This window comes from Porites lutea, chromosome 10 (assembly GCF_958299795.1).
Source record: "Porites lutea chromosome 10, jaPorLute2.1, whole genome shotgun sequence".
In the NCBI taxonomy this organism is placed as follows: Eukaryota; Metazoa; Cnidaria; class Anthozoa; order Scleractinia; family Poritidae; genus Porites; species Porites lutea.
In genome coordinates, this window is record NC_133210.1 from 27,659,983 (window position 1) to 27,685,004 (window position 25,022).

At 37.6% G+C, this 25,022-nt stretch overlaps 1 protein-coding gene across 2 annotated transcripts in view; it reads right to left on the reverse strand.

The window, feature by feature from the left end:
* LOC140949507 (uncharacterized) overlaps positions 1–25,022 on the reverse strand; it is a 38,444-nt gene that overhangs the window by 2,582 nt on the left and 10,840 nt on the right. For both annotated transcript variants that reach the window (XM_073398668.1, XM_073398667.1), the window contains 10 exons: positions 22,462–23,166; positions 20,418–20,603; positions 18,357–18,413; positions 14,706–17,068; positions 7,222–7,338; positions 6,290–6,406; positions 3,326–3,394; positions 1,957–2,022; positions 1,564–1,632; positions 1,363–1,431 (listed from right to left, as the gene is read on the reverse strand). In XM_073398668.1, the coding sequence (XP_073254769.1) occupies positions 1,363–1,431; positions 1,564–1,632; positions 1,957–2,022; positions 3,326–3,394; positions 6,290–6,406; positions 7,222–7,338; positions 14,706–17,068; positions 18,357–18,413; positions 20,418–20,603; positions 22,462–23,092 (3,744 nt within the window). In that variant the 5' untranslated portion in view covers positions 23,093–23,166. The remainder of the gene's footprint in view (positions 1–1,362; positions 1,432–1,563; positions 1,633–1,956; positions 2,023–3,325; positions 3,395–6,289; positions 6,407–7,221; positions 7,339–14,705; positions 17,069–18,356; positions 18,414–20,417; positions 20,604–22,461; positions 23,167–25,022) is intronic.

The window sequence follows — 25,022 nt, forward strand, 5'->3', positions numbered from 1 at the left end:
CGAGCAAGAATACTATTGACCGACAATATACAGAACGGAAGCAACTGTAGTGTCAACTATTACTAGTTTTAATTAGTTTTGACGGCCTAAATACTTCGCAGAAAATGATCCTGACACCGCGTACCTTTTACGCTACCCAATGAGGCTGGATGATGTGTCCATCCAGTTAATTGAGGTCAAGAGAGGTTTTACTGTATTAACAAGCTTACCCCTTAAGGTTAGATTAATGAGTTTATTATCCGCGAGTAGTTTTGGATGTGAGGTACCGGTAGTTATCAAAATTACTACCAGCTCAGTTTTTTAATGTAAATGTCTTCAGAGCAATTTTATCCATTCAAAGATTTTTTAATCTGACCGAATACAGAGAACTTATCGTAGGAATTATTTGCTCATTAGGTATGCAGGAATGGAGATTTGAATTTGATACTGGTTGCAGCAACGACTAACGGATCATTTTTCAAATAATCGATTCATTAATGATATCTATGGGGGTACGCTTGACCTGGCTTGACTGTAACTTGAGAATGACCTTGAAATAGCCTGAGAAAACAGCCGACATTTGGCGACGCTACCACTGGTTTCCCCGCCAAATAACGTCTGAGAAACGAGCGCAAAAATTCTATACTGACGACGCGTCACTACCCAGATATGGGTAGAGCTTCTGATTGGTCGTGCCGCGTGGGAAATTTGATTCAACCAATCAGAAGCACTACCCAGATCTGGGAATTTCTACGCTCGTTTCTTCGGCTGTCGGCTGTTTTCACAGGCTTGCCTTGAAACAGCCAAAAAGTCATAAGTTTTATGATTTCACTTATAGCACAATAGAACCTCGATTTAACGAAGTGCCAAGGTACCTGGGAAATTTGTTCGTTACATCGAGGGCTCGGTTCGTTTTATATCGAACACCTCCATTTAACGAATTTTATGGAAAACTACTAAAATGTTCGTTATATCGAGGTATAGTTAATAATCGAATTTACAAAACCCAGCATTTCCGGATCTGAATACATAGCTACGGCACTAGAGACTCAAGAACAGGCCAACAGAACTCCTTAAAACTACTGTACACATAAATTTTTTCCTTTTTGTTCTGTTTGGATTTCATCTTTTATCACACGCTGACATTCATTCGTTATATCCAGGTATATTTTGCATTTGGGCTTGTGCAATAGTGTTCGTTATAACAAGGATTTCGTTACAAGGTTCTGTTCCATACACTTTACTCAGTGTAATATTGAGCTGAAGAAAATCCTTCGTTATACCGAGGACTTCGTTATATAGAGGTTCGTTTAATCGACGTCCCACTGTAAAATCCTGCACTGGAAACGTCCCATTTTCTCTTAAAGAAATCTTTTATCTTACCTGCTGCAGATTTTCCTCTGATGTTGGTAATGACGTTTTATCTTTAGATTCGGCGATTCCTTCCTCTTCCTGCCACAAACCACACAGTCAAACTATTTACCATCCATTTCGTATAATTTTTTAAAACCTTTTTATTATTATAGTGGTGAAATGCTTCAAAGAATAGATCTTTTTCTATTTCTACAAAATGTGATATCTCACCTGTTCTTGAGGGTCGTCGGATCCAGCGGACGATCCTACATCTTCAAGTTTGAGGTTCCCTTTCTCGTCCTGCCTCAAAATAAATCATGAAACGACATTCAACGGCACAAAACTTCGAAATTAAATTTCAAGACAAGGGTTGAGGCCTAATTATCTATCTTTTACAACAATTTTCCACGAAGGCATTCCCTCGCAACTCCTGTCACAAATCAGAAAACGACACCGCATTTAATTTTTAATGTTAAGTAACAAACACGTCAGAAAGTCATCACCACCATTTAACAAACGGAGATGCCGTTTACCAGCCTCTCGAAAGTAGAAACCTAATTAACTAATTCTATTTTCAGCGAGGATCTTTCTTAAACGCTGTTTAATGTCGTAGGAAGGCTTTACCTCAACAGTGGACAATTGTTCTAACTCAGGCAAGACTTGGGACTCGGCAATCTGGTTTTCCATCTCCTATGACGTGAAAAAATAAAAGATTCGTCATCTTTGTACTGCCATTGAAGAGCATGCAATGTCAAGATATTTTGGAATTATTTTAAAACCCTAAACACACATTTCCCTGCCAGCAGAGGCCTCTTTTCCTCCCGCCCGCCGAATACCATGGAAGAGACCTTTTCTAGCACGAAGAACACACATTAGAAGGAAAGAAAATCCTCAAATAATGCTTCAGTTCTTTTTAACCGGACTTTACGCCAGTACTTCTAATAATAAGTGTCTATGTCTTTGGCTTTCGATGCGGGCCAGGATAGAAACGGATTGCAACTTGAATAAAACTGAGCAAACTTTTTGAAGTTTAACTCCTGTGTGCCGTCACGTGATTGAACATTACATGAATCGACATTTTTCTGTTTTGAGATTTCGGCCTGCCATTGTTAGACAGTTTAGACATTAGTCCGGTTTAGCAAAGTACAATAGTCATTGTCTCAGTTATTCGCCAGATTTTTTTACATCCGTCTTAGGCTATGTAAGTTCTTCCCTTTTTTTACCCTATGTAAAACTTTCCTAAAGCTTGCTGGTAAAGCTGCCCTATCTTAGCCACGGCTTTATATCGGTTGAGGTAGCGGAACATCCGTTGTTATCAACATATGTCCAAAAACCGATCAAAATTTCTTTTCCCTTTGACAGAATGTCTTTTAGAGTTCCAAGCATCACAAAAATGACTGAAAACACTCAGTTAAAATTTCAACTTAGCTCTGACCAAAAAATGTGGAACTTACCATGACATACCACCTTCAAATATCGACAGTAAGTTATCCGATACGATATTAAGGATGTAACTAAGCGTGAATATTAATACTGGACGTACTGTCTTGTTGTTTCCTAAGTATATAATGCGCGCTATTTACAATTTTAACCACGCCCATGGTTGTACAGTATTATACAACTTATTTTACTCATGTACTTAACTTGCGATAGACCAATGCTCCATTCACTCAAAGCTTACACAGGTTTAAAAGGTGTTCAGTTAAACACGGTTTAAATTTGTTTTCTTCATAAAAGCTTTTCTCGATTGCAAATTTAGTGTAATTACGTAATACGTAAAAGTTTATTTGAATTTTGTGTAAAAGCCTGTGTTTCAGTTTACTTTTGCTGTTTTTAATTTTTCAAAATCTAGCTTATTTGAACATGTTTAGTTGGTGTAAATGGCGAATAAGCAATGGACAACGCCCCTTCCTTTTTACAACCTCCTTCTCCTGATAATTATTGCACAGTCCCGGCTCAAACAAAACCTTTATAAAAAATATCAGCAACCAACCTGTTCTTGATTCTCCTCTGATTCATATAATGCCTTTCCATCTTCAGATTCAATGACTTCTCCCTCGTTCTGGCAAAATCATACATTTTATGACACTAAACACCATGCATCTTCTATATGTAACTGTAAGCCCCCTAGCGTACTTATTTTAGAAAGAACAGACATTAGAATGAAAGAAAACCCTGAAATAACGGTTCAGTTCTATTTCAAATGACTTTACGTACTACTATAGCTCCACTACAAGTGTAAGACTTTGGCTATTGATGGCCAGGATGCAAACGGATTGCAACTTGAAAAATTTGCGCCATCTTTTTCAACTTTAACTCCTGTGTGCCGTCACGTGATTGAACACATGAACAATCATTTATATGTTTCGTGATTTCCGCCTGCCGTTGTAAGACATTTTAGAGGCAGCATCTGCCACAGATCTTGTATGATTGTAATATGAATGACTTATTTAATATAAACAAAAGGGGTGAGCTAATTACAAGGTGCGAACCCTTATATTAGTGACTGGACTTGCTGCAAAACACTGTAACCATCCAAACTACCAGATGGAGAGTTATCGATCACTTCATCGGAGTTACGAGAACAAAACGAACTCCTTTTTTGATCTACCAATTGTTAAACAAAACTCTTTTTCTAAACGCATTAGGTCTACTTGGCACAAAATGTAAGTGATATCTTCCCTAAGCAGCTTTTAAAAAAAGGAATCCTTTTTTTTTCCAAGGCAAAAGTCACTTTTGGCTAGCCTGTTCCAAGCATTCAGATAGTGGGGAAACAGGCTACTTTTGGCCTAAAATCAACTGAGCGCGACCTGCGAGAGAACAGCAGGCAATTTTTATCTGTAGTTTATTTTTAACCGAACCCGAAATCAATTTAGTTCAAGGGAAATAAAAACGTAGATGAAACAGAACAAAGATAAACTAAATAAACTTAAACAAAAGAAATGGATGACTAACTGCTTAAGTTCCATCTCTGATTCAGATGATGAATCAGAAATGAGATCAGGCGATTCAAGTGAAAGCAAGATTTTCCTTAAAATAGCCTGCAACAATAAAATAAAACTATTCTTAATGCACGGGTTCTCAATTTAAAACCTTTTAACGTAACTGCCAAGATTAACTACCGCCAACTCGAAAATCTTCAGTAAAGGACGCTAATTAACGAAAGCTCCAAAGCGTGTTTGGTTATCTCTGACGGACAGAAAAATAAAACTAAATAAAGTAAATAATGCATTAGTCAACTGACCCCGGCCCCGCGACCACAGCGGCATAGCGGGGATTTAACGCGGCCAATGCCGGGATTTAACGCACATTTAACACGTTGGCCCTAGTGGCAGGGGAATTAACAAAATACCTGTTTTACCCATGTCATGAGCGGGAATTAAACAGTAATAGGAATTTTTGGAAGCGGGCATAGAAGCGGGGATTTAACATGAGTGACTAAAGGAAAAGCCTCGTTTCCCAAAGTTTTGTATGGCGGCAGAAGAGAGATGATGCCGCAGAGAATGGTAATATTAAAACATAGGAGAAACAGGGCAGGAAGGCACAAAACAGGTTGCCCTAGTCTCAGACACAGAAAGAAAATGTATAGAACGTCCTACACATTGGTCGAGCGTTGCCTTTAATGACTTCACAAATCTCATTTGAGTCTCATTTGTTCACCTCGTACGTAAACGACGATAAATTAATCCCAAAAGCGCTTTCTAAGTTTCCCGATTCCTCTCCCATTACTTTCACGATTAGAAAATTGGAGACAGACAGAGCTGTTTCGCTTGCCAAGGGGTACTCCGGGTAATTCTCGGTGGGGGTGTACCGCCTAGTTCTCCAAATCCTGACCCTACTTCAGACCAAAAAGTATCATCTTCCACACCCTAAAATCCACACCCGTTTTCAGAGCTAACATTTAGGCAGAAATTATGTCAGAATTACAGTCAACCGGCCCTTTATAGCGGACACTGTAGGGACCTCAAATTAGTGTCCTCGTTAGCGACAGTCCTTAATAGCGGGAGTTTACTCAAGTCAAACTTCTGTAATTTGTTTTGGCCGGGAAATTTAGCTGCTGTCCGTATTATCGGGGTGTCCGCAAAGCGAGAGTTGACTATACCTATATGGCTTATATAAGGAAGTACCCCCCCCTCCCCCGGTTTCGCTTAAGATCCCATGCCCTTACAAGTATACCATACAGACAGTTACCTTTTTGTAAGCGATCTAACCACATTTTTCTACACTGGCTCCAGAGGTCCGTTCTCAGGAATTAGGTAAGAAAAAAAATCCTCTGGCACCCAGGGTAACATTTTTCATGAATTTAAAGGAGCGCAATCGGGAGTTTCAATTAACAGGTCCGATGGTTTGAATTTTAAGAAATACAGAATACCAGATCGGACAGAACGTTTGAAATCGAGCCTAGAACTACACTTTACTAATTCCCTGCTATACGGGGCTTTTAACAAACTACTTGGCCCGGGGAGCGGGAAAATTAGCGGTGTTTTAACACCAATCCAATGTTAAATTTCCCGCTAAGTCCCGGGGGTCGGGGAGCCGGAGTTTCAAATGACTGATGCATAAACTTAAAGAAAGGAAGCTGGTGACGAAACCTGTTCTGTTTTTAGATGATGAATAAGCTTATTAATTTAACTGTAACCCACAGATAAGAACTTGCCTGATCTCGTTTGGCCAACCTGGTTCTTATATTGTTGGGTAATAAAGAAGCAAATTGCTACCAGCAGGTTATTAAGCCACTAGGTTCTTACACGCAGGTTTTTACTGTATTAAAAACTAACTCAGTATCACCAACTCGGAAATCCTCCGCAATGGAGACTTACAAATGAAGGCTCCTGAGCGTATTTGATTATCTCTGATGGACAGAAAAATACAACTGTTCACACAAACACTAAATTACTTACTCTTACTAAATATTTAATAAATAAACTTTCACAAAAATAGGTGAGTGATGACTAACCTGCTCCTCCTCATGCGCTGATTGAGGTAATGAATCAAGAAAGAGGTGAGGGTACTCACTCTTCCAGTAGTTCTCTGATGGCCATTCATGTTCAGGTTCGGGGTTTTCTTTATAATCCTTCAACAAAATACAAAAAAATACTTAAAACCACCCATCTCCCTTTAATAAAGCGTGGACGTGTACACATTTCAAAACCTTCATTTAAGAACAATGGAATTACAGAACAGAGACAAAGGATATTTTAAGTGAGCAACGAAAAAAAAGTTTGACAAACACTTTGACAAGATGTACTAAATTCAAAACAGGCGGCACGTGCCGACTGTGTAGATCATTAAATCAATACTTGGCCTAATAAGAAGTACAGTGTCTGATGGGCAAATTTAGCCGGGAACTGAGTTCTGCTAAAGGGGTGAGATAATTACAAGGTGTGAAACCCCTCTGCTAGTGACTGAACTTGCTGCAATACACTGCAACCATCCGAACTACCAGAGAGTTATCGATCACTTCATCGGAATTTACGAGAACAAAAACGAACTCGTTTTTTAAATCTTAGACAAGGTGTTTGTTTCTAATTTCTTAGTTGATCTACCAACTGTTAAACAAAATTTTTTCGAAAGCCAATTGGTCTCCTTGGCACAAAATGTCAGTAGGAAAAGTAAGCGATATCTTCCCTAAACAGCTTCCAAGGCAAAAGTCATGTTTGGCCAGCCTGTTCCAAGCATTCAGATAGTGGGGAGTGGATCGGAGTGGAGCAAAGTGAAAAGGAAGGGCAGTTTTCGTTTCTCACCGACTCCGGTTCTCTTTACGGGCTGTTTCGAGCGTGTTTGATTATCTCTGACGGACAGAAAAATTGAACTGTTCAGACAAACACTGAAAGTCTTACTAAACATTAAATAAATAAACTTTCACAAAAACTTTCAGTGATGTCTAACCTGCTCCTGTTCATGCGCTGATTCAGGTGATGAATCAGGAAAGAGACGAGGGTAGAGAATTCTCCAGAAGTCCTCTGATGGCCATTCATGTTCAGGTTTGGGGTTTCCTTTATTATCCTGCAACAAAATACAAAACAATACTTAAAACCACCCATCCACTTTTAGTAACGTGTGGACGTGTGCACATTTCAAAACCTTCATTTTAAGTACAACGTGAGTACAGTGACAAACGAAAGACAATTGTTTTTTGACAAGAACTTTGACAAGATGTACTGAGTTCAAAACAAGCCTCGCGTACCAAAAGCAAAGATCAACAGTCAAAACTTGGCCTAATAAAAAGTACAGTGTTTAGACAAAAACCAGCCTGGAGCTGTGTTCTGCTTAAGGTGTGAGCTTATTATAAAGTAGGAAACCCTTAGTACATGGACTTATTGCAAAACTCTGTAAACATGACCAACCAAACCAGATCGCTTTATCGCGAAGAAACTGACCTGATCTGTTTTAAGATTCATACACAGGTTCGGCTGATTCCAATTTATCCTCGGCCCAACCGTGCGGCATACAACAAAAGAATTCTTTTCGGTCTGGTTGGAACGAAATGTCAATAGGTGACACCAGCGCGGCTTTTTGCTAAACAGCTTTAAAAAGCGTCTTCTTTTTCAAGAGAACAAATATAAGTGGCTTTTGGCTACCATGTTCTAGGCGTTCAGATAGTGGGGAGTGGCGGTAAGATGACCGTATAAAAAACAAAGCAGAAGAAAGGGACAGGGGCTCCCTAAATACATTATAAATTCCTCGCTGTTTTGTTTCCTCGTTTCTCCACACTCGCTGAACGCCTGAAAGAGGCTACTTGTGGTCTATAAATGTCTGAGTGCGTCTCAAGAGAGAATAGACAGCTATAGTCCTAGACTTTCTCAAAGTCGTTCGCTTGGTTTTCTGGTCTGGTGTGGTGTTTCGTTCACCGGCGAAAAATGTCTGCGCATGCTCTACTAAAAATGACACGTGATCTATTTCGCGCAATGTCATTGGCTCTGAGGCAAAAATGCCGGTTGAGATGAAAAAAATAATGGCTGTTTTTTTGACAGTCATAGCGTTGCGGTTTTCTTGCCATAGTAAGAGATCAAAAAACATTTTGGTGAAAGTTTTGAGTGGAATGTTTTCTCTAGAAAATGTAGCGCCTTGGAAACGGCGGACAAACCCAGTGGTGGGTATTTGTCGGAGATATTGGCTTTGCAATCGCCGGCATGGGTGCGAAAGGCATGCCAAAAAGGTGGGTAATTTTGACTTTCTATGCTTACTGTTAGTTTCGTGCACATCGGTACAACAGGAAATTGTAAAGAAGTGAAAGATAAATTATTGGGCTTTGTTATGTATATAAATTAGCTTGTACCGCTGTGCACGGAAGCGGCAGTTGTGTTAAACGTGTGGACCGTTTTCGTACCAAATATCGACTTGCATCTTTGAAGTTCAGGGACCCTCTGGAGGTCTAGTTCAGTGTATCCTCAAACATTCGAATTTTTATTTATTAAGCTTCGCTGGCATTTTATGCTCAGGTTAAAGTTTCTCGCCCCACAGTCCAACACAAGAAAAAATTGAAAGGTACAGCTGGTGGAGGGCCGTTTGAGCAACAGAATAATAATCATTATATTTATAATTAATAGGAAGACCGCTAAATCTAAATCAGCGCGTTTTCTCTTTAGAAGGTGTGTCAAATGGGACACGATTTTGATCGATCGAAAGTGAAAAAAATAGTATTTTCCCTAGAGACCGTACATGCATTATGCGTGCACAAAGTTGTTTTTTTAACTGAGAACAAAAATGGCCCTGTCATGTTTGGCACCTTATATTACAATTTAAACTATTTCCTGAACGTTTGCTGGAAGTTATTCTGTACTTGTACTTAGACATCTTTTTTACTCAGCCATGGCATTAATGTTTTCAGGTGGATTGTTCCATAATAATTTGCCTCTCTGTATTTCACTGAGAATTCTTTGGCTGTTAATCTATGTATATGTGTATGTTGTGCACAGTTAATTTTGTATCTCAGCATAAATATTATTTTTTCTTTTATTTTTAGCATACATTGCCATACACAAAAAGAACAGAAAATTATAAATTAACTGCAATAAAAAATTGACTACAATATTAGAATAAAATTTTATATTAGATGCTGATCAGGTATATTTGTGATAATTATGTAAAGTCTTTTTTTGTGAAATAATCTTGAAAAATAGCAGGTAATGTTCCAAAGAAGGATAAAAGTGTAATGAGATCTACATGTAATGATTGAATAAAAATGTTTTGGCTTTTCAAAAACTGAGAATTGTCTAAAATAAAAAGGCAGAGCTGTCATTAGGGGCCGTAACCCATAACACCTGTTACAGCTGAGCTCACTTGATGTTACAGGTGATCAAAATGGAAAGCTGAAGGTGGTAATTTAAATTTTTGGGACCTGTATTGGTTGAATCTTCATTTGCTAGGGCTGTTTCAAAACGTAATGACAGCCCTGAAAAGGGATGGTTATATCTCTGTAGAGCAGTCCTTGGATTTTTTTTTTTTACACCAGCATACTTGCCCTCTTTGGGTCACAGAAGATTGCTAGCATTGGGGGTTTACCTGTACTGTGTATTTATTAATTGTGATTGAGTACTTTTAAGTTTTATAATATGTATACGCATAATCAGTTCTTGTTTTGCCAAAAAATGCTTTCCAAAATATGGGTTTTCTTATTTACGATATCAGCTAGAGCCAAAAATTGGCACATCATGCTTGTTAGTTTCAGCCGGGAGAAATTTGGTACATCAAGTACAAACTTGTCCAGTTTTCAATTCCAAACCTTTGTCAAATTCATGGTTGCATGATTGATGCATGCACAGCAAAACATTAATTTTTGACATTGTTTCATTTTCTTCAACAAAAGACCAATTTACATAACTTAAAAAAAGGGTAAGAAAATACATGTAACTTAAAAATAATATACATTTCCTTTCTTTAAGTTCCATCATGAGGTCACATAGTATTACATCTTTCTGATTGTTGAGTGTTGGATTTTCTTTTGTACATGTATCAAATTCATCCATGAATTGGCTCACAGGAGGCAAAGACTATGATCGATAAGAGTGCAGTCAGACCCTTCAAAGTATTATTGTACACTGTAGCATTCCATCAACACTGTAGCCAGTTTCAAATAGTAAGTTGCTCGTAATTAAATTTTTATACCATCTGGAATATTAAGATAAAAAGAACTGCTGGTAAATGAAATTATAAGCACCACTTTATGGACAGCTCATTATTACAGACAGTTTTCTTTGTCCACAGAGAACCCAAACAGTGTATTAGCTAAGAAATAATCATTTAGATGTACATGTAGTAACACTGTATTAGCTTATAAGATAGTTATCTTGAGGTGTAACTGTCGCACCCGACTCGCCTGACAAGCAAGCATTTGACACTGGCAATGTTAACGATCTCTGATTCAAATCCCTTGTAAAACGAATCATAAAGAAACAGGAACACAGGTTCTTACCTCTTATGTTATTAGCTACTACAGCATAAATGTATCTTAAAATTATTCCATTGGCTAATACAGCATTTGAGTTCACTGTGTCCAGTCTTTGGGCCGTAGCAAAAGGGGACTGCTCTACAATGTACAATGTAGCTGTAAGCAAAGTACCAAAGCTTTTTAGAAAAATCCACTTTTCAGCATAAAATAACCAAATCTGGCTATTTAATTAATGCAAAATCAGGTGAAAAAAGTCAGCAAAAGGCGATTTGTAGGTTTTTTGATTAAGGGATAGGTAGCATGATGGTCATGGACCGCTTGCATGTGTATATCCAACAGTGTTTATTTACTGTGCAATATCAGGGCTGTCAAAAGTTTTTAAGTAGCAGGCTCATAATAAAATAATAGTAGGCGGCTTTGGAACTCGCACCAAAGGATTTTGTTAGAGTCTCAGTAATGTCCCAGACCTTCCACGACATTGCACCGTTCTAATGTTTCACAGATCTAATTACTGTTTAAATATGCATTCAATGTGATTCAAACCTGGGAAAAACCTTACAGGAGTTTAAAGTTTGGAGTAAACTTTTAGTCTTCATGAAATTTTAGTTGGATCATGTTGATGAATGCAGTTGTGTAGGATATGCAGTTTCCTATTTTGATCTTCTGTCAGAATTATGAGAGAACTCTCAAATACAGATCTGTATATCATTCAAACATTATAGTTTCATTGTAATTATCATTTGCTTCTTTTCCTATAAACTTCTCATCAGGTCTACATTTTGCATGAATTTAATGTGATATATATTTGAAGCGGTTGTTGGTTTACAGTGAAGTATTTTTCACTTTGTTTTTTTTATATGAAGTTGAGTTTCTTCTTAGTTGTTGGCTAAGGCAGTGTTGAATTAGTGACATGCTAACATACTTTATTGTTCATTTCTCTTCAGAAAAGATTGATTGATTCTGAATCAAACAAAGTGCAGCTTCACAAACAAGATTTTTGAAGAACAAATGTGTATTCAAGCAAAGTATATGTCCCTGACAGTGTCAATAAAATTTATTAATGGAAAGATCTGGGTTTTTACTCCATTGTAGCACTTTTGACTACTCATCACTTTTCTAACCTATATAGTAAAAAGATCATATAGTATAATCAGTATTTTTTCCAACTAACATATTTGCAATCAAAGTTCTCTTCTTTTATATATAGTATTGCCCTAATTTTAAAAATTTCATTATCTTATTCAGATCAAGCACAGTAACCATTGAAAAGAAAAAAAGAAAAAAAAAACCTGCTCGGTCATAGACGGCTTTAAAGTTTTGATATTAAAATTGCAATGAAAAGAACATGAATGCAGACACTACGGTTCATTTAGCTCATGTTCAAGCTTTTTTTATAAATTAGAAAGTCTTGCTGGAGAAGACATAATTTTGCTTTATCTTTTCGGTAAAAAAAAGTAATAAAATAACTTCCAGGTGTCTAAGCAATTTCAAAGGACCCATAGTGTCTTATTTCTCCGCTGCATAGAGCTGTGAACAAAGGCCGTTCTTTCTAGTGACCCGGCTTTCATCAAAAATATTGTTGTCCTTCGTGATCGTGAAGAGTGCAAAGTTGAATCCGGTAAACCGGCCAAAACGCGAGCATCGCAGGGAACGAATCCCATAGGAATAGGTGAAAAAGGATAATAAAAAGTCTAGGCTATTCTAAAAATATCCGTATATGCATTTGCAACTCATATTAAGCCGCAATTTCACTTCTTTCCACTAGAATAAACAAACGATGGATGTATTGCCGCCATTTTGAATTTGGCAATGTCACGTGGTCGCGCGTCGACCAATCAGACAATTTTCGCCGGTGAAGGTGTTTCGCTCGCTCGCGCTTCGCGCTCGTACGATCGCGCTTCGCGCTCACAGTCGCGCTACGCGCTCAAAAGCTCGACTTGTGAGCAAGTCTACTATAGTCCTGCCGTTTATTCCTAACAGAAACGGCGATCCATGGGCCATCGATATAATTTCGGAAATATAATCATTCACTTCAAAATAATAAACGAATAAGCTCTCTCTAATAAAAATTTGACCTGCTGTGAATGAATGAACTGAAAAATCCCTAAACAAGGAAAAATGCTTTCTGCCCTATAAATCACGGTCAAAAATTATACGAGCACAAGGTTTACGTGTAAACAACAACTAACAAGATATATTTTTAAGCGTTTTTACGGTTATTTGCTGACAGGGGTGTAGCCAGCCCATAGATCTGTAAGACGGGACTACAAATTTTTGGTTTGATCACTCTACTGCTTGTAATAAATTATGCGTTGTTGGGGTGAACTAAAAAGCTTAAGACCTCAAAGTGTTGGTGAGGTCAGTGCGTACTAGTCATGCGTGCAATTTTCAGGATATGTGGAAATGAAAGTCAGCCCGGCCTACAACTAGTCGAAATGCTGGCTACGCCCCTGGCTGAGATAATGTTTTCCCCTTGTATAAAAGCGAAGATTTTGACTTCTCGGCGGGATTGGTAAGACAAACGTTCTTTTTATCAAGGCGCACGTACGAGAATCTTGCATGCAAAATAGCAGAATCAAAATCAAAGTAATAAAATGCTTTTTATTTTCTCTCGAAAATCTTCTGCGTTACAAAACTCGCAGATCACAGTGTATTTTTTGCGGGCGGGAATTTTGTTACGTAATAAAACGAAAGGCGGGAAAATGTCATCACGTGAAAAATCATCCGAGGAATTGTTTAGCCTGAAATTCATCCGATTGCTTCGAGTCGTTTTCGCCTCTCTCTCACTTACTGAGGGAGTAATAACGACTCGAAGTAATCGGATGAAATTCAGGCTAGGAATTGTTCATCCGAGGTAGATTTAACCAATCAGTTGCCGCACGTCACTATGCTTTGAATGACATCGTTTGTTGTTTTTTTGTAGTTTGTTCAGTTCGCTCTTCAACGGCAAACTGTTCAGGATGAACTCAAAATTTAATAAGAAAACATCAAGGAAATGTTACATAAGACAGGGATTTATCTCTTTTTACTCAGGAATATGCTAAGGAGTTGTTCGAAGCTCAAGGAAACATCATTTATACGGATATTTCACGAAAGCCCAAAGCTCCGCAGGATTTGACTTGTATGGCGAGTGTTCTGGGAAAATTGAAAACAATCTTGTGCTATTTACGCGATGAAAATCATGCAATGGACACTTATGCTAGACAGTGGAGAACAGAGAAGTGTTTACCTGTAACGAAAATTTTTTTGGTGTTGCTTTCAACCGTTGTCTTGAAGATACAATTTTTTTGTGCGGGTTGTTATTTCAAATACCAACGCTTCACCGAACTGCAAGGACCAGTATTTACCAAAGAAACGCTCAAGAACTAACAAAAGAACAGCTATAACAAAGACTTGTCTGTTTTCTGGACTTTCAAAAGAACTTCACTTGACTTAAACTGTTTTTATAGGAGCCCTGGACGATAAATGTGAAACTGTGAGTTCACTGTGTTTCCTCTTTGCTCATTTGTTTGAATTGAACATGAACTGAACATCTTTCATTTGCTTTTATGATTCTTGTTTGTTACTTTATGAAGAGGTATGAATTAAAATTGATTGAGAAATTAATACTGTGGAAATTATGTGCTTTTGTTTTGCTAAAAGTTCTTGTTTTCACCCAATAATATCATCTTATGGCTGCTTGAAGATAAGAAATTTCTCATCTTGTGTTCAACTCCATGTTTTAATATCAGCTAAAGTTACTTGTTCTTAACGTTCTCAGTTAAAACATTTTATGGAGTTAGTTTAATCAGTTGAAAGAAATGAATTTGAAATGATTCTTTGAATCTGCTAAAGTTTGCGATTTGATTTCAAAAGCAAATCTCGCGTTTTGTCGAGTATAAAAATGACAAAGAAAGGAAAATGGCGAAAGGCAAGAGCTGAGTAGAAATAAACTGTAAACAAAGAATAAAGAAACAAATTGCGATAAAATTGGAAAACTTACGTGGTAGTCTGACCACAGTTCAATGATGTTTCCGTGCTGCTTGATGGCTGATGTGAGATTCATCACCTGCTGTGGAGTCATCTTCACATCTTCAAGTTTCAGTTCCTCCAGGTGAGGAGCGCAGCTGAGATGTTTTATCAAGCTGTCGACTCCTGCACCCAGAAGAGGATTCCATGACATGTCGAGCAACTTCAAGTTTGGAAGATCTTGTTTAAATACTCTGCTTATGAACTCCACAGCAGGTGATGAAGTTAAATTGATAGCACGGAGTATTAATCTCTCCAGTTTGTGTATTGTTGGGATGCTCCTCAGTAGAGACTCTGTTACCTCAGCATCAAACACTTCACCGTATAGTTCACCCCAAACCGATATCACGTGTGGAGCGGTGATAAACGGCATCATCTCAATCAGCTGTTCCACTTCTGACCTGTTCACCCACTCAGCATCAATCCTCCAAACCCTGGAGAGACCATGACGCTTTGAACAACAGCTGCTGCTGCTCTCTTCACTTGACTCATCACCATTCATGTTTGTCTTCTTTGTTGTCTCTTCTAAACTAACTAACGTCTTTACCATTTTAAAAGGAAGAGAAGAAATGCCATGATATGTACGTTTTACAATTTGAGTAAAATAAAGGTGAGTGTTGTTTTCTTCTTTCATTAAAAAAAACTCGTCAACACTACGCCATGGAAATACATTCAAAAATTCTGATGCTTTTTGTTCTCCTGTTCTACTAACTATAACAGCGTTTAATTGCTGTGCTAAAGCTATTAAATTATTATAACTTTGCTCTGTATACTGGTTGCTATAAGAGAAAAATATGTACATAAGTGAAGCGGTAGTTTTAACAAAATTTTCCTTTGCTGCAATATTCAGCTGGTCAGGATTTAATATGAACAAAACACCTCCTAGATTAGAAAGAAAAGTGGGCAAAAGTTCTGATCTCGTGTCTGCTGAGCAGTAGAAGAATAACTGTGTACATAGAGTTAAAAGATTTTTTTGTGTTTCTGACAAATCTTCGACTGACGGTGCTTGGTTGTCGAAGCTGTACTCTGAGTCTTCCTTCGCCGCCATTTCCAACAGATGAATCAAGATCTCGCGCGCGGCTTCTTCGGACATTTCAGCAGCAAATTTAAAAACCTCATTCAACTTGAAGATCTTTTCAATTGAGTCGACTTTGAAAAGGGAAGTGTTTTTACTTTCTTGAGATAACAGTTTTTCTTTTAGAAATAAAGAAGCCAAAAACTCCTGCATGGATTTATGAATGAAGTGCACGGCTTTGCACGGGTTAAGAGCGGACATGTTTAGCAGCTGAAACAACCCAGCCTCGATCAGTTTCTCAGCCAAAACATGATCCGGCAGTTTACTGACAGGAAAAGAAAGTAAATCTTGTAGAAGTGCGTCAAAGGCTAGTTCTCCTATTTTACAGAGTTCTTGAATGTGGTCGTCAACTTTTTCCGCCGGCTTTTTTTGTTTTTCAGACATATGATTAAACATAGTCTGCAGAAACTGAAAGTACACCTTCACCCGTGATGAAGGTAGTCCTTCACGATCCTTTTCTTTCCAAACCAACAACAACATTAAAAGTAAAATAGGTATTTTTGCTACATCTTCCAGGTCTTGTTGCTCTAAGTATCGAAAAAATTCTTTCACATCTTGATCATCTTTCAAGAATCTACGGGCGAACTCTTCTTGTCGCTCACGGTCAAAACCGTCGATCTCAAATTGAGCATCGCTGGAACGTTTCAATCCCTCTCCTTTCATGTCTCTAGACGTTATAATAACACAACAATTCCTCAACTGCTTTCTCTCCCAGATTTGAAGAACAGGTGATTGGCTTGCTGCGCTGTGTACGTATTCATCGTAGCCGTCCAAAATAAGCAACACGTTTTCTTGGTGGCGACGAACGTAATCGTACAGGTTCTCAGTGGAAACTGGGCCATCACGCGCGAGAAGATTAGCATCGTTCAGAATGGCCGGGACATCATTGAGGTTGCAAACATCGCGTAATTTGACCAAAAGTACGAGATCAAATCTTCCTATTTTTCCTTTAAATCTATGCTGGGACCAATCGAATGTAGCTTTCTGCGTAAAAACGGTCTTGCCGATACCTGGTCGTCCGTGAACCAAAATGCGCTTGAGCGTACGATGAAGTCTTCCACCGTCAAAAATGTTGGTGTAGTGTTTAAGTTCCTTCTGTGTTACTCCGCTGGGCTTCTTCTCATCCATAAGCCAAGACAACTGGGTGTAAATTTCATCGATATGAACGGCAGAGCTTTGGTCCCACGGAACGATTTTGACTTTGCTGTTGATTTCATAAATTGATCGCAGCTGTTTCTGGCACTCCTCTAGGCAACGAGAATCTGTTGAGAAAAAATTTTACGTTCCTTTTTTTAAAGAATTGTTCGTTAATAACTTGACATCTTAATAGGCGAGGAAAGTTAATTGGGGGTTGTTGACGCACAAAATATGATAGGTCCTCATTTATATAAACTGATTAGATCACCAAATATAAATCAAATTTCCATATTTAAAAACACTATCTCCTCAACTCATGATACACCAACAGAAATGAAAGCAACAGTGCATGTAGATATAAAGGCTCTAAAACACCAGAATATAGTGTAGGAATATAAACACTATGGTCAAACGTAGAAGGAATGCTCTTTATTATATAGACACGAGTGTTTTACTGGAAAATATACCACTCGTAAAATTCATAAAAACTACATCCAGGACCCGAGTGGTTTATTTTCCATAATCTCACACGTGAGTTTATCGATGACGCAATTTCGGTAATTTCCCTCTATCATTTTATCGATGTCTTTTTGTCTATATAATAAAAAGAACATTACACGGCGGCTTGATGATATGAATTTTATTTTGTCTTGCCACTCGAAAATAAAATTCATATCTTCGCGCCACCGTGTAATATCCTCTATTTATTAATTCATTTATCTATTTTATTTTCTTCTTTTTCACCTGCTTACACACTGACTTTAATATGGATGGGGAGCTAACTAGAAAATCTAACAGCTTATTTAGCTTCCAAGCTCGCACTTGTTGTTTCTCTTATATTATAAAGTTATAATCTAGTACAAATTTCAGTTATCTAATGTTTAAAAAGTAATTTCACTGTGAGCTAAATAAAGAATTATTAATTATTACAATTACACGAATATGAATATGGCGGGATGGGCAACCTTGGCCGAGTAAAATTTATATGTAAATGTCTTTGAAGACTGCAGCAGTAAAGCAAGTGTAAAGGGGTGTTACCCCACAAAGAGAGGTTCAGGGAGGACAAGCCCATAGAGGGGTACCTCTCCAAAGCTGTTAGTGATGTTTGTGGTTGGGTGCTAAAAATAATTCTTATTTTGTGTAACTGACCTCGAGGATTAACGCAAGGAAAAAAAATTCCTTAGCAAAATTCTAACAAAAAGATTGTATGAGAGAAAGAATTTGACGCTTGAAGTATCACATCATACTTCTTCTTTGCTACTTATTTTTGAAATAAATATAAACAACTGCTACAATAAAGATCATTTTGTATTGCAATATAAAAAACGATAAAAGTCATTTTCATATTAAGATAAGCATTTTTAATCTACTGTATGTCTGGTACCATTTCTGCTTTATTGGACATAATAGTACCTGGTAACTCCTCCTTATTGGCCGCAGAGCTAGAGGGCTGTTTCCTTGCGGACGGGTCTGTGAGTTAAACAAAATAGAATAAAAATTGAAGTAAGACATTTAAAACAACAGTTATTCAAAAGTATTTGGGAAAAATGTTTATCAATCTGTCAGTTTTTTTATCACTCACATTTTAGGTTCTGAGTCTGAATAATAAAGTTTCAATGACAAAAAGGATTGAGCAGCTTGTCTTGGGACTGAAAGCTTACATCTTAGGTTTTACTTAATTGTGGGTGGTACTGACATTTTAATTCACTTAAGGATGCCTGGTTGCAGTGTGCACAGTTTTAGACAATAAATGTATCTTTTAAACTTGGTTACGCAAGATTTCTCCTGCACATTGAGTTGACTCTGAAAGGCATCTAGTAAGTAGTTGCAGTTCAAAAACATTTTCAAAACAGGAAATAAGCCCCCCAAATATTTACTGGACCTTTCAAAACCATAGCTATCAACCAATCAGAGGGTAGAGTTCTAGGATGAACTAAAACCAGAAAATAAAGCCAGCAGTGTAGAGAGCTTACTGCTTAGCATTCAGGGCTGTCACTATGGTTTCAAGTTGCCGAGCGGGGGAAATAGAACATCCTGGAAATTCTTTTGGCCCTATTTTCCTTTAATTTCTATGAAAGTAACCAGGGGTAGCCAGTAGGAATCTATGCCTCTCTGCCCTTAGTGTTCTCAGGGCGTAGGTGGGAGGGAGGGGGAGATACTACCCTAATAAACAACTGTGGTGCTGGTCAAATAAAAAATTCAAAAGTATCACTAAAAGGTACAAAAATCCTGCTTTGTAGGCATGTAAGACTTTCATTTCAAGGGGGAGTCTGGTTAAAAGCATTATTTTTCGTTGATTTTCACTCTTTTTCTTAAATATCTAGCCAAGATTTTGTTCAATTCAAAAATGACTCAATTCAGTCGCAGTCATTAATAATTATTTAAGAATTTTTGGATGATTTTTCGAATGTTTTTAATGTATAAAAATTAGGGGGGGGAGATGTTTAAAATTTTGAAAAAATGGGAAAACATTGGAATTGGGGGTTGTTAAAAATTAAAATATGAAGTGAATAATAATTGGTAGATGATTACCAGATAGTCCACCACCACTGGTTTATTGATTCTACCCTATTCTACCCCCATATATTTCCTTCCCAAATCAACATTATTTCCCCCAAATTTTAACCAGTCTCCCCCCTTAAGCTCTATAAGCGATACCAAAAGGAGGAGGAGATAGTCCCCTTTAAAAATAGCAGAACTGCTTTACAAAAAATAAAAAATTTAAGATAACAGGGGCCCTTGTCAAAAAAAAAAAAATAAAAATCATAATAAAACCAAAAAGCATCACTAGAGGGTAGCAGAATCTTGCTTTGTGGCCATGTTGGAAATTCACTTTAACCCCGGAAGCTACCAAAAGAAGGAGATACCCCTCTATAAAATTAAAATTAACAACAACAAAAAACAAAACAAAACAAAAAACAGGGTTTTGTAAAAAAAAAATCCAAAAGTATCCCTAGAAAGTAACAGAATCTAACTTTGTGGCAAGGAAGAAATTCATTTTAATGCCTAAGTGGCACTAAAAATCACTTGAGTAACAAAATAATTCCCACCCAACCTTACAGGTTCCTAACAGATACCACTTATGCTCTAATTAAACAAGGATCATTTTAGACTTTAGGTCCCTAAGTATGCACTTTGCGAGTACCAACCCACAAATCTTACTGCGTAAAATAGTATGATGAGCAGCCAGTCAATTTTATCAGGAAACATCTCTCTCATGTCCACCTGACCTATTTCTTTGTAACCTTTTTCTCATAATTCTCTTTTACCTATTTTATAGTTTCCAGCAGTTGTGAGTTGACCAAAAAAATGTTGAACTCCATCCTTTTTCAAGTTTATTATAACAGATTAATTAACAAGGTTTGAAAGTGAGTACTTTCAATCAACCTCAGTACTTAACCAAAAACACTGACCTTCTGTACACAGGTAAGGATTTAATTATCACATGGTTTAATAAAGGAGCATGACACCTACCTTCATAATGAGGCCATTGTTCAAACACAAATGGATCCTTCAACATGTTGGACACAAGAGAAGCTGCCATTATGCATGCATGACTCTCCCAAGAATTTTCTGCAGGGTTGTTACCACCGGCAAAGTGAGAAATACCTTTTACAATCACCCATTCAATCTTAAGATCATGTGCTGCAACAAAAAGGCCTGGAAAAAAACAAAAAATGATTAATCATAATTCAAGATGCAAAAAGATCCACCAGTGAGCATCACAACCAGGGTTGATCAAGATGTGACAACATAAACAATAATTATCATTTACTGTGCAAACGGGTAGGCAGAAAATGGTAACACTGAGTGATTTTAAAAGGCACATATAAATCAGCATAAAATTATTTAAATAACAAAAAACAGGACAAACAAATAAAAAACCATCTTATGCATAAGGATGTTAATAGAATTTAACTATCCTGTTGTATTTCATCCAAAGGAAAACACCATTTAAACTGCTGTCCTCCAATCAGTTTTTTATGCATAATTTAGTATAGAAAATACAGGAAGTTAATAAACATAAACATCATTGTCAAAACATAGAATAGATCTTGAAAGATCAGATTGAAAACAGGATCACAAAGGATCATAACCACACCCATTTACACACCTGGATGGAGAGGGACATGAATCAAAGTTTGTTGTCTAAGGAAACAGCACAAAGTAAAGCAAGGCCTTTATACTATTTTCCAAGACCACTTCTAAACTCAAGACGGGTAACGAATGTGCGCACCAGTTCCATGAGAAGTGTTTTGGGACACTTCGCTAGAATGAAGCAATGGCCCGAGAAATCAAGCAAACGTTACTAGACCTGATAACAAAGCACAATCGATTGTATAAGTTTACGACCAGAGGAAAACTCAAAACAAACAGCAGGCTGGTAAAAGAAGGAAGAACAAAGGCAAGGACGAGGAAAATGAAAAGGTTGCAGGTTAATATCGACAAGATACTTTCCAGCATTTCTCCCTCATACAGAAGCGGTGGCGTTGTTACTGATCTTGACCTGAACAAGGTACAGCTTCTCCAACTTCGCCAAGTTAAGTGGATTAAAGCCATCCTCAGGAGCGAAAAACTTCCGATCAACGTTACAAGCGAGTGTCTTCAGAACCTGAAGGCAGTTGTGCACAAGGTGATAGCCGAGGATCTCAGCAAAAGCGAGGACGACAGTAGAGGAAGAACAGATGAAGAAAGCAGTGACAACGAGAGCGGTGATGAAGAGGGCAGTGGTGAAGGGAGAAGTGACGAGAGCAGTGATGAAGATTTTGAAGAGCAAGAGATGATGACGGTTGAACAGGCCGAGCTTATGGAACAATATGTAAATGGTGATTTATAAAATAAGCAGAAATATCAAGACAATCCTAACAAACGTATTCAAAATACCAGAAACTTTCACATGGCAGTGTTACATGTATCTATTCAGACTGTTTTGTTTGTTCGTTTGTTTTATCCATTTTACAAACCGTCATAATATTGATACCTATTGTCATGAAAAGAAATAGGACCTCGTGTTTCTTTGTTTGCTTTCTTTCAAGAATATATGTAACAAGTTACAACATAGGAGACCACACTAAGGCATCAGAATTTTAAACAGCAATGAAATAAAAAAAAATCGTACATTTTATTAAAATTGCATTTTAAAAAGGACACAACAGATTTGAGAGTATTTTTAGCAGTAATTTCAGCTGGCTGTGTTTTATATATCAAGACAGTGTGGTCAACTGTCCCGTTAGTATGAAGACTTAAATGTGTGCCCGTCTATGTTATAAAATAGGGTGACCCACCCCCTAAGGGTAGCTGAAAATCGCACGACCCACCCCTTACACAAGGCTCAAAACCTCATGACCCACCCCCTCTCTGCTCCAGCCCACCCCCCCTCCCTATACTTTTTGACCAGTCCCTTAACCTGGACCTCTAGATCTGAAGATTGAGATGTTCACCACGGGCCACCATGCCTCTTGTAAGAAAACGTAACAAGAGAGAAATGATGTCATTTAACAGGGAATAAATATCTTACCTTCACCACCAATTTCAAATGCAGTAGCTTGAGTAATATGAGACATGTTTTGCTGTTTAGTACTGACTGGCTTTATGCCACTTGAAATATCCCCACCACAGCAGACCTGAACTTTACGATCTTCTGGACATTTTAATGGAGGGATCCAGCCATGATCTGCATGCCTGACAAGGTGCAAGATATCTCTTCCCACCGGGGTTTTTAATGATTCAGTTGTAAGCTTAGAGGATACCACCACATCACCAAGCTGTAACTTGGTGACTTCGGGGTTTAACCCCTCACAGCATCCAATATAGAAAACAGCTTTGGGTCTTAGTTCTACCACAGCATTCTTAACAGTGACCAGTGAACCATGTGGAACAGAAGAGCCTTCAAGACATGTCATCAAAGCAACTTTTAGGGGCACATCTCCACTTTCACCCATGTTCCCAAAGTACACGAATCCAAGGTTCTTCTGGTAACTTTTAATGGCATTTCTCAGGTATGTAAAACAGGCTAAGAACTCACAGTCATCCACTGTCAACAAAAGAATGTCAATTGGAAGATGGACTTCATTCCAAGGTTTGAATGTGTTAGGAAGATCACTTTTCTTGGGAAGTTCTAGGGTGAGTGCAGGTGGAACATCTGCCATATTCTTATGAGCACTATCTCCTCTTCCTATTAAGTTCTTGGTGCTGTGCCACGGCGTCTCAATCAACAATTTCCCTAAATGTTAAAAAGTAACATCACAAATTAAATTTAAGTTGCGCAAAATGTCAGAAAGAAAAGAATAAATGATTATTAACAAACATCTCTTCCTCGTACAGATACAGTAAAACCCCGCGTATAAGAACCTGGATTTTTTAATTTAGCCGCGTATAAGAACCTGGATTTTTTAATTTAGCCTTAACAAGTTCTTATATAAATGGTACTTAAAGCAAATTTAGACTACAAAGGTTCTTCAAATAGGTTCTTATATTTTCAAATGAATTTCATTTAAATATATTATAAATATCATCTCATAATATAATCATCTCAAAAATCATTTATACCATACAGTAATGCCTAAAGGCAGTATAGTGCAAGTATGTCCTTAACAAAATGTTGTCAAGTTACTTTTACGTATAATCAGATGATGATCTTAATTCAGCAGTTTCTACCTATACACTTTTACAGAAACTCCACTGATAAGAACCTAACTTAAAATTTTAGCCTTAATAGGTTCTTATGTGGAGGGGGCCTAAAAAGAAAATTTTAGCCTAACAGGTTCTTAAAACCCAGGTTCTTATACGCAGGGTTTTACTGTAAGTTCAGTTAACTCTCCTGTAACTAGTACACACCCTTGCTTGGTAAAGGCATCCACTTAGGGTCATAGAGTACTAAAGTGTGACGTCACAAAAAATTAAATTTGTGAAATTATAGGATTTGTCAAGATATTCTGAAAGAACAAAGTCCAAGACGTCTACTTGACAAAAATTAGCATTTCGGGGCAAATTGTCTCTGATATATTAGCCCAGTTATGCTTTGATGACTCCATAGAAATCCTTCTAAATTTGACTTGGGTCTAAACGTTTAGACCCAAGTCAAATTCAAGAGAACAATTGCATGATGACGTCATTTCACTACAACTACCAGCATCCCTCAGTTTGTTGTTTTCTTGTGCAAATTAGGACTATTGTTTATTAAACCTCAGTGGGATAGAGAAATTTAAATAAGAAAGCAAAAACAAAATGAATTCTGGAAGTTGTAGTCAAATGTTGTCATCGTAAAAATGGCCTATTCCTACCTAACCTACGATCAGGGGGGTTTTTTTGTGGGGGGGGGGGGGAAGGGAAAAAAAAAAAGAACGCCTGATATATTTACTTCACGAGTGATCTGCCACCCCCTAATTAAGGTGACTGTTAACATTTGTGTTATCGTTTATCGTGTCAGATTTTACCGGAAATTCAAGCGGTTTGCAACAAAGGCAGCTATTATAGAAATGTCAATAAAAAACATCTCCGGTTTTTAAAATCCAAGTTAGCACTGCTGTTATTGCGAATCTTGCCTTATCACTACTGTGTGATACCTTTGTTCAAACTGTCAAGTCAAACAAATTATTAATAATTCATTGAGAACAACAGTGGAGCAATAGAATTCTGTATTTTACCGGAAGTGGTCAAAAGTATAGGAATTGATTCTGCGGCAACAAATCTTTCATGGTCTTTCATCAGTTCCCAAAAGGCAGGTTTGAAATCGTCAATAATTATCTTTCTACAAACTCCCACACAGTTGAACTTGATTGGAAATCAAAGAAAACCATTCTACCTGGTACATGAACGAGCAAGAAAGTGTCAAAGAAGAAAAAGTGGATATCCTTGCCTGTGACAAATAACAACTTGTCCTCATCTCAGCTGTCAAGGTTTTTCTCTGTTCATTGTTAAAAGAATTCCTCGATCATCTCATGGTTTCTGTCATGAAGAGACGAGGGTGACTAAACCTATCTAATAGCTCCGGAAGTCATATATGTTGCTTGACCAGTCAGTACAGGGCTCCGAAGGATCTTTCGTTTTTCGACCAATCCAACAAAAGTCCAGATGCTG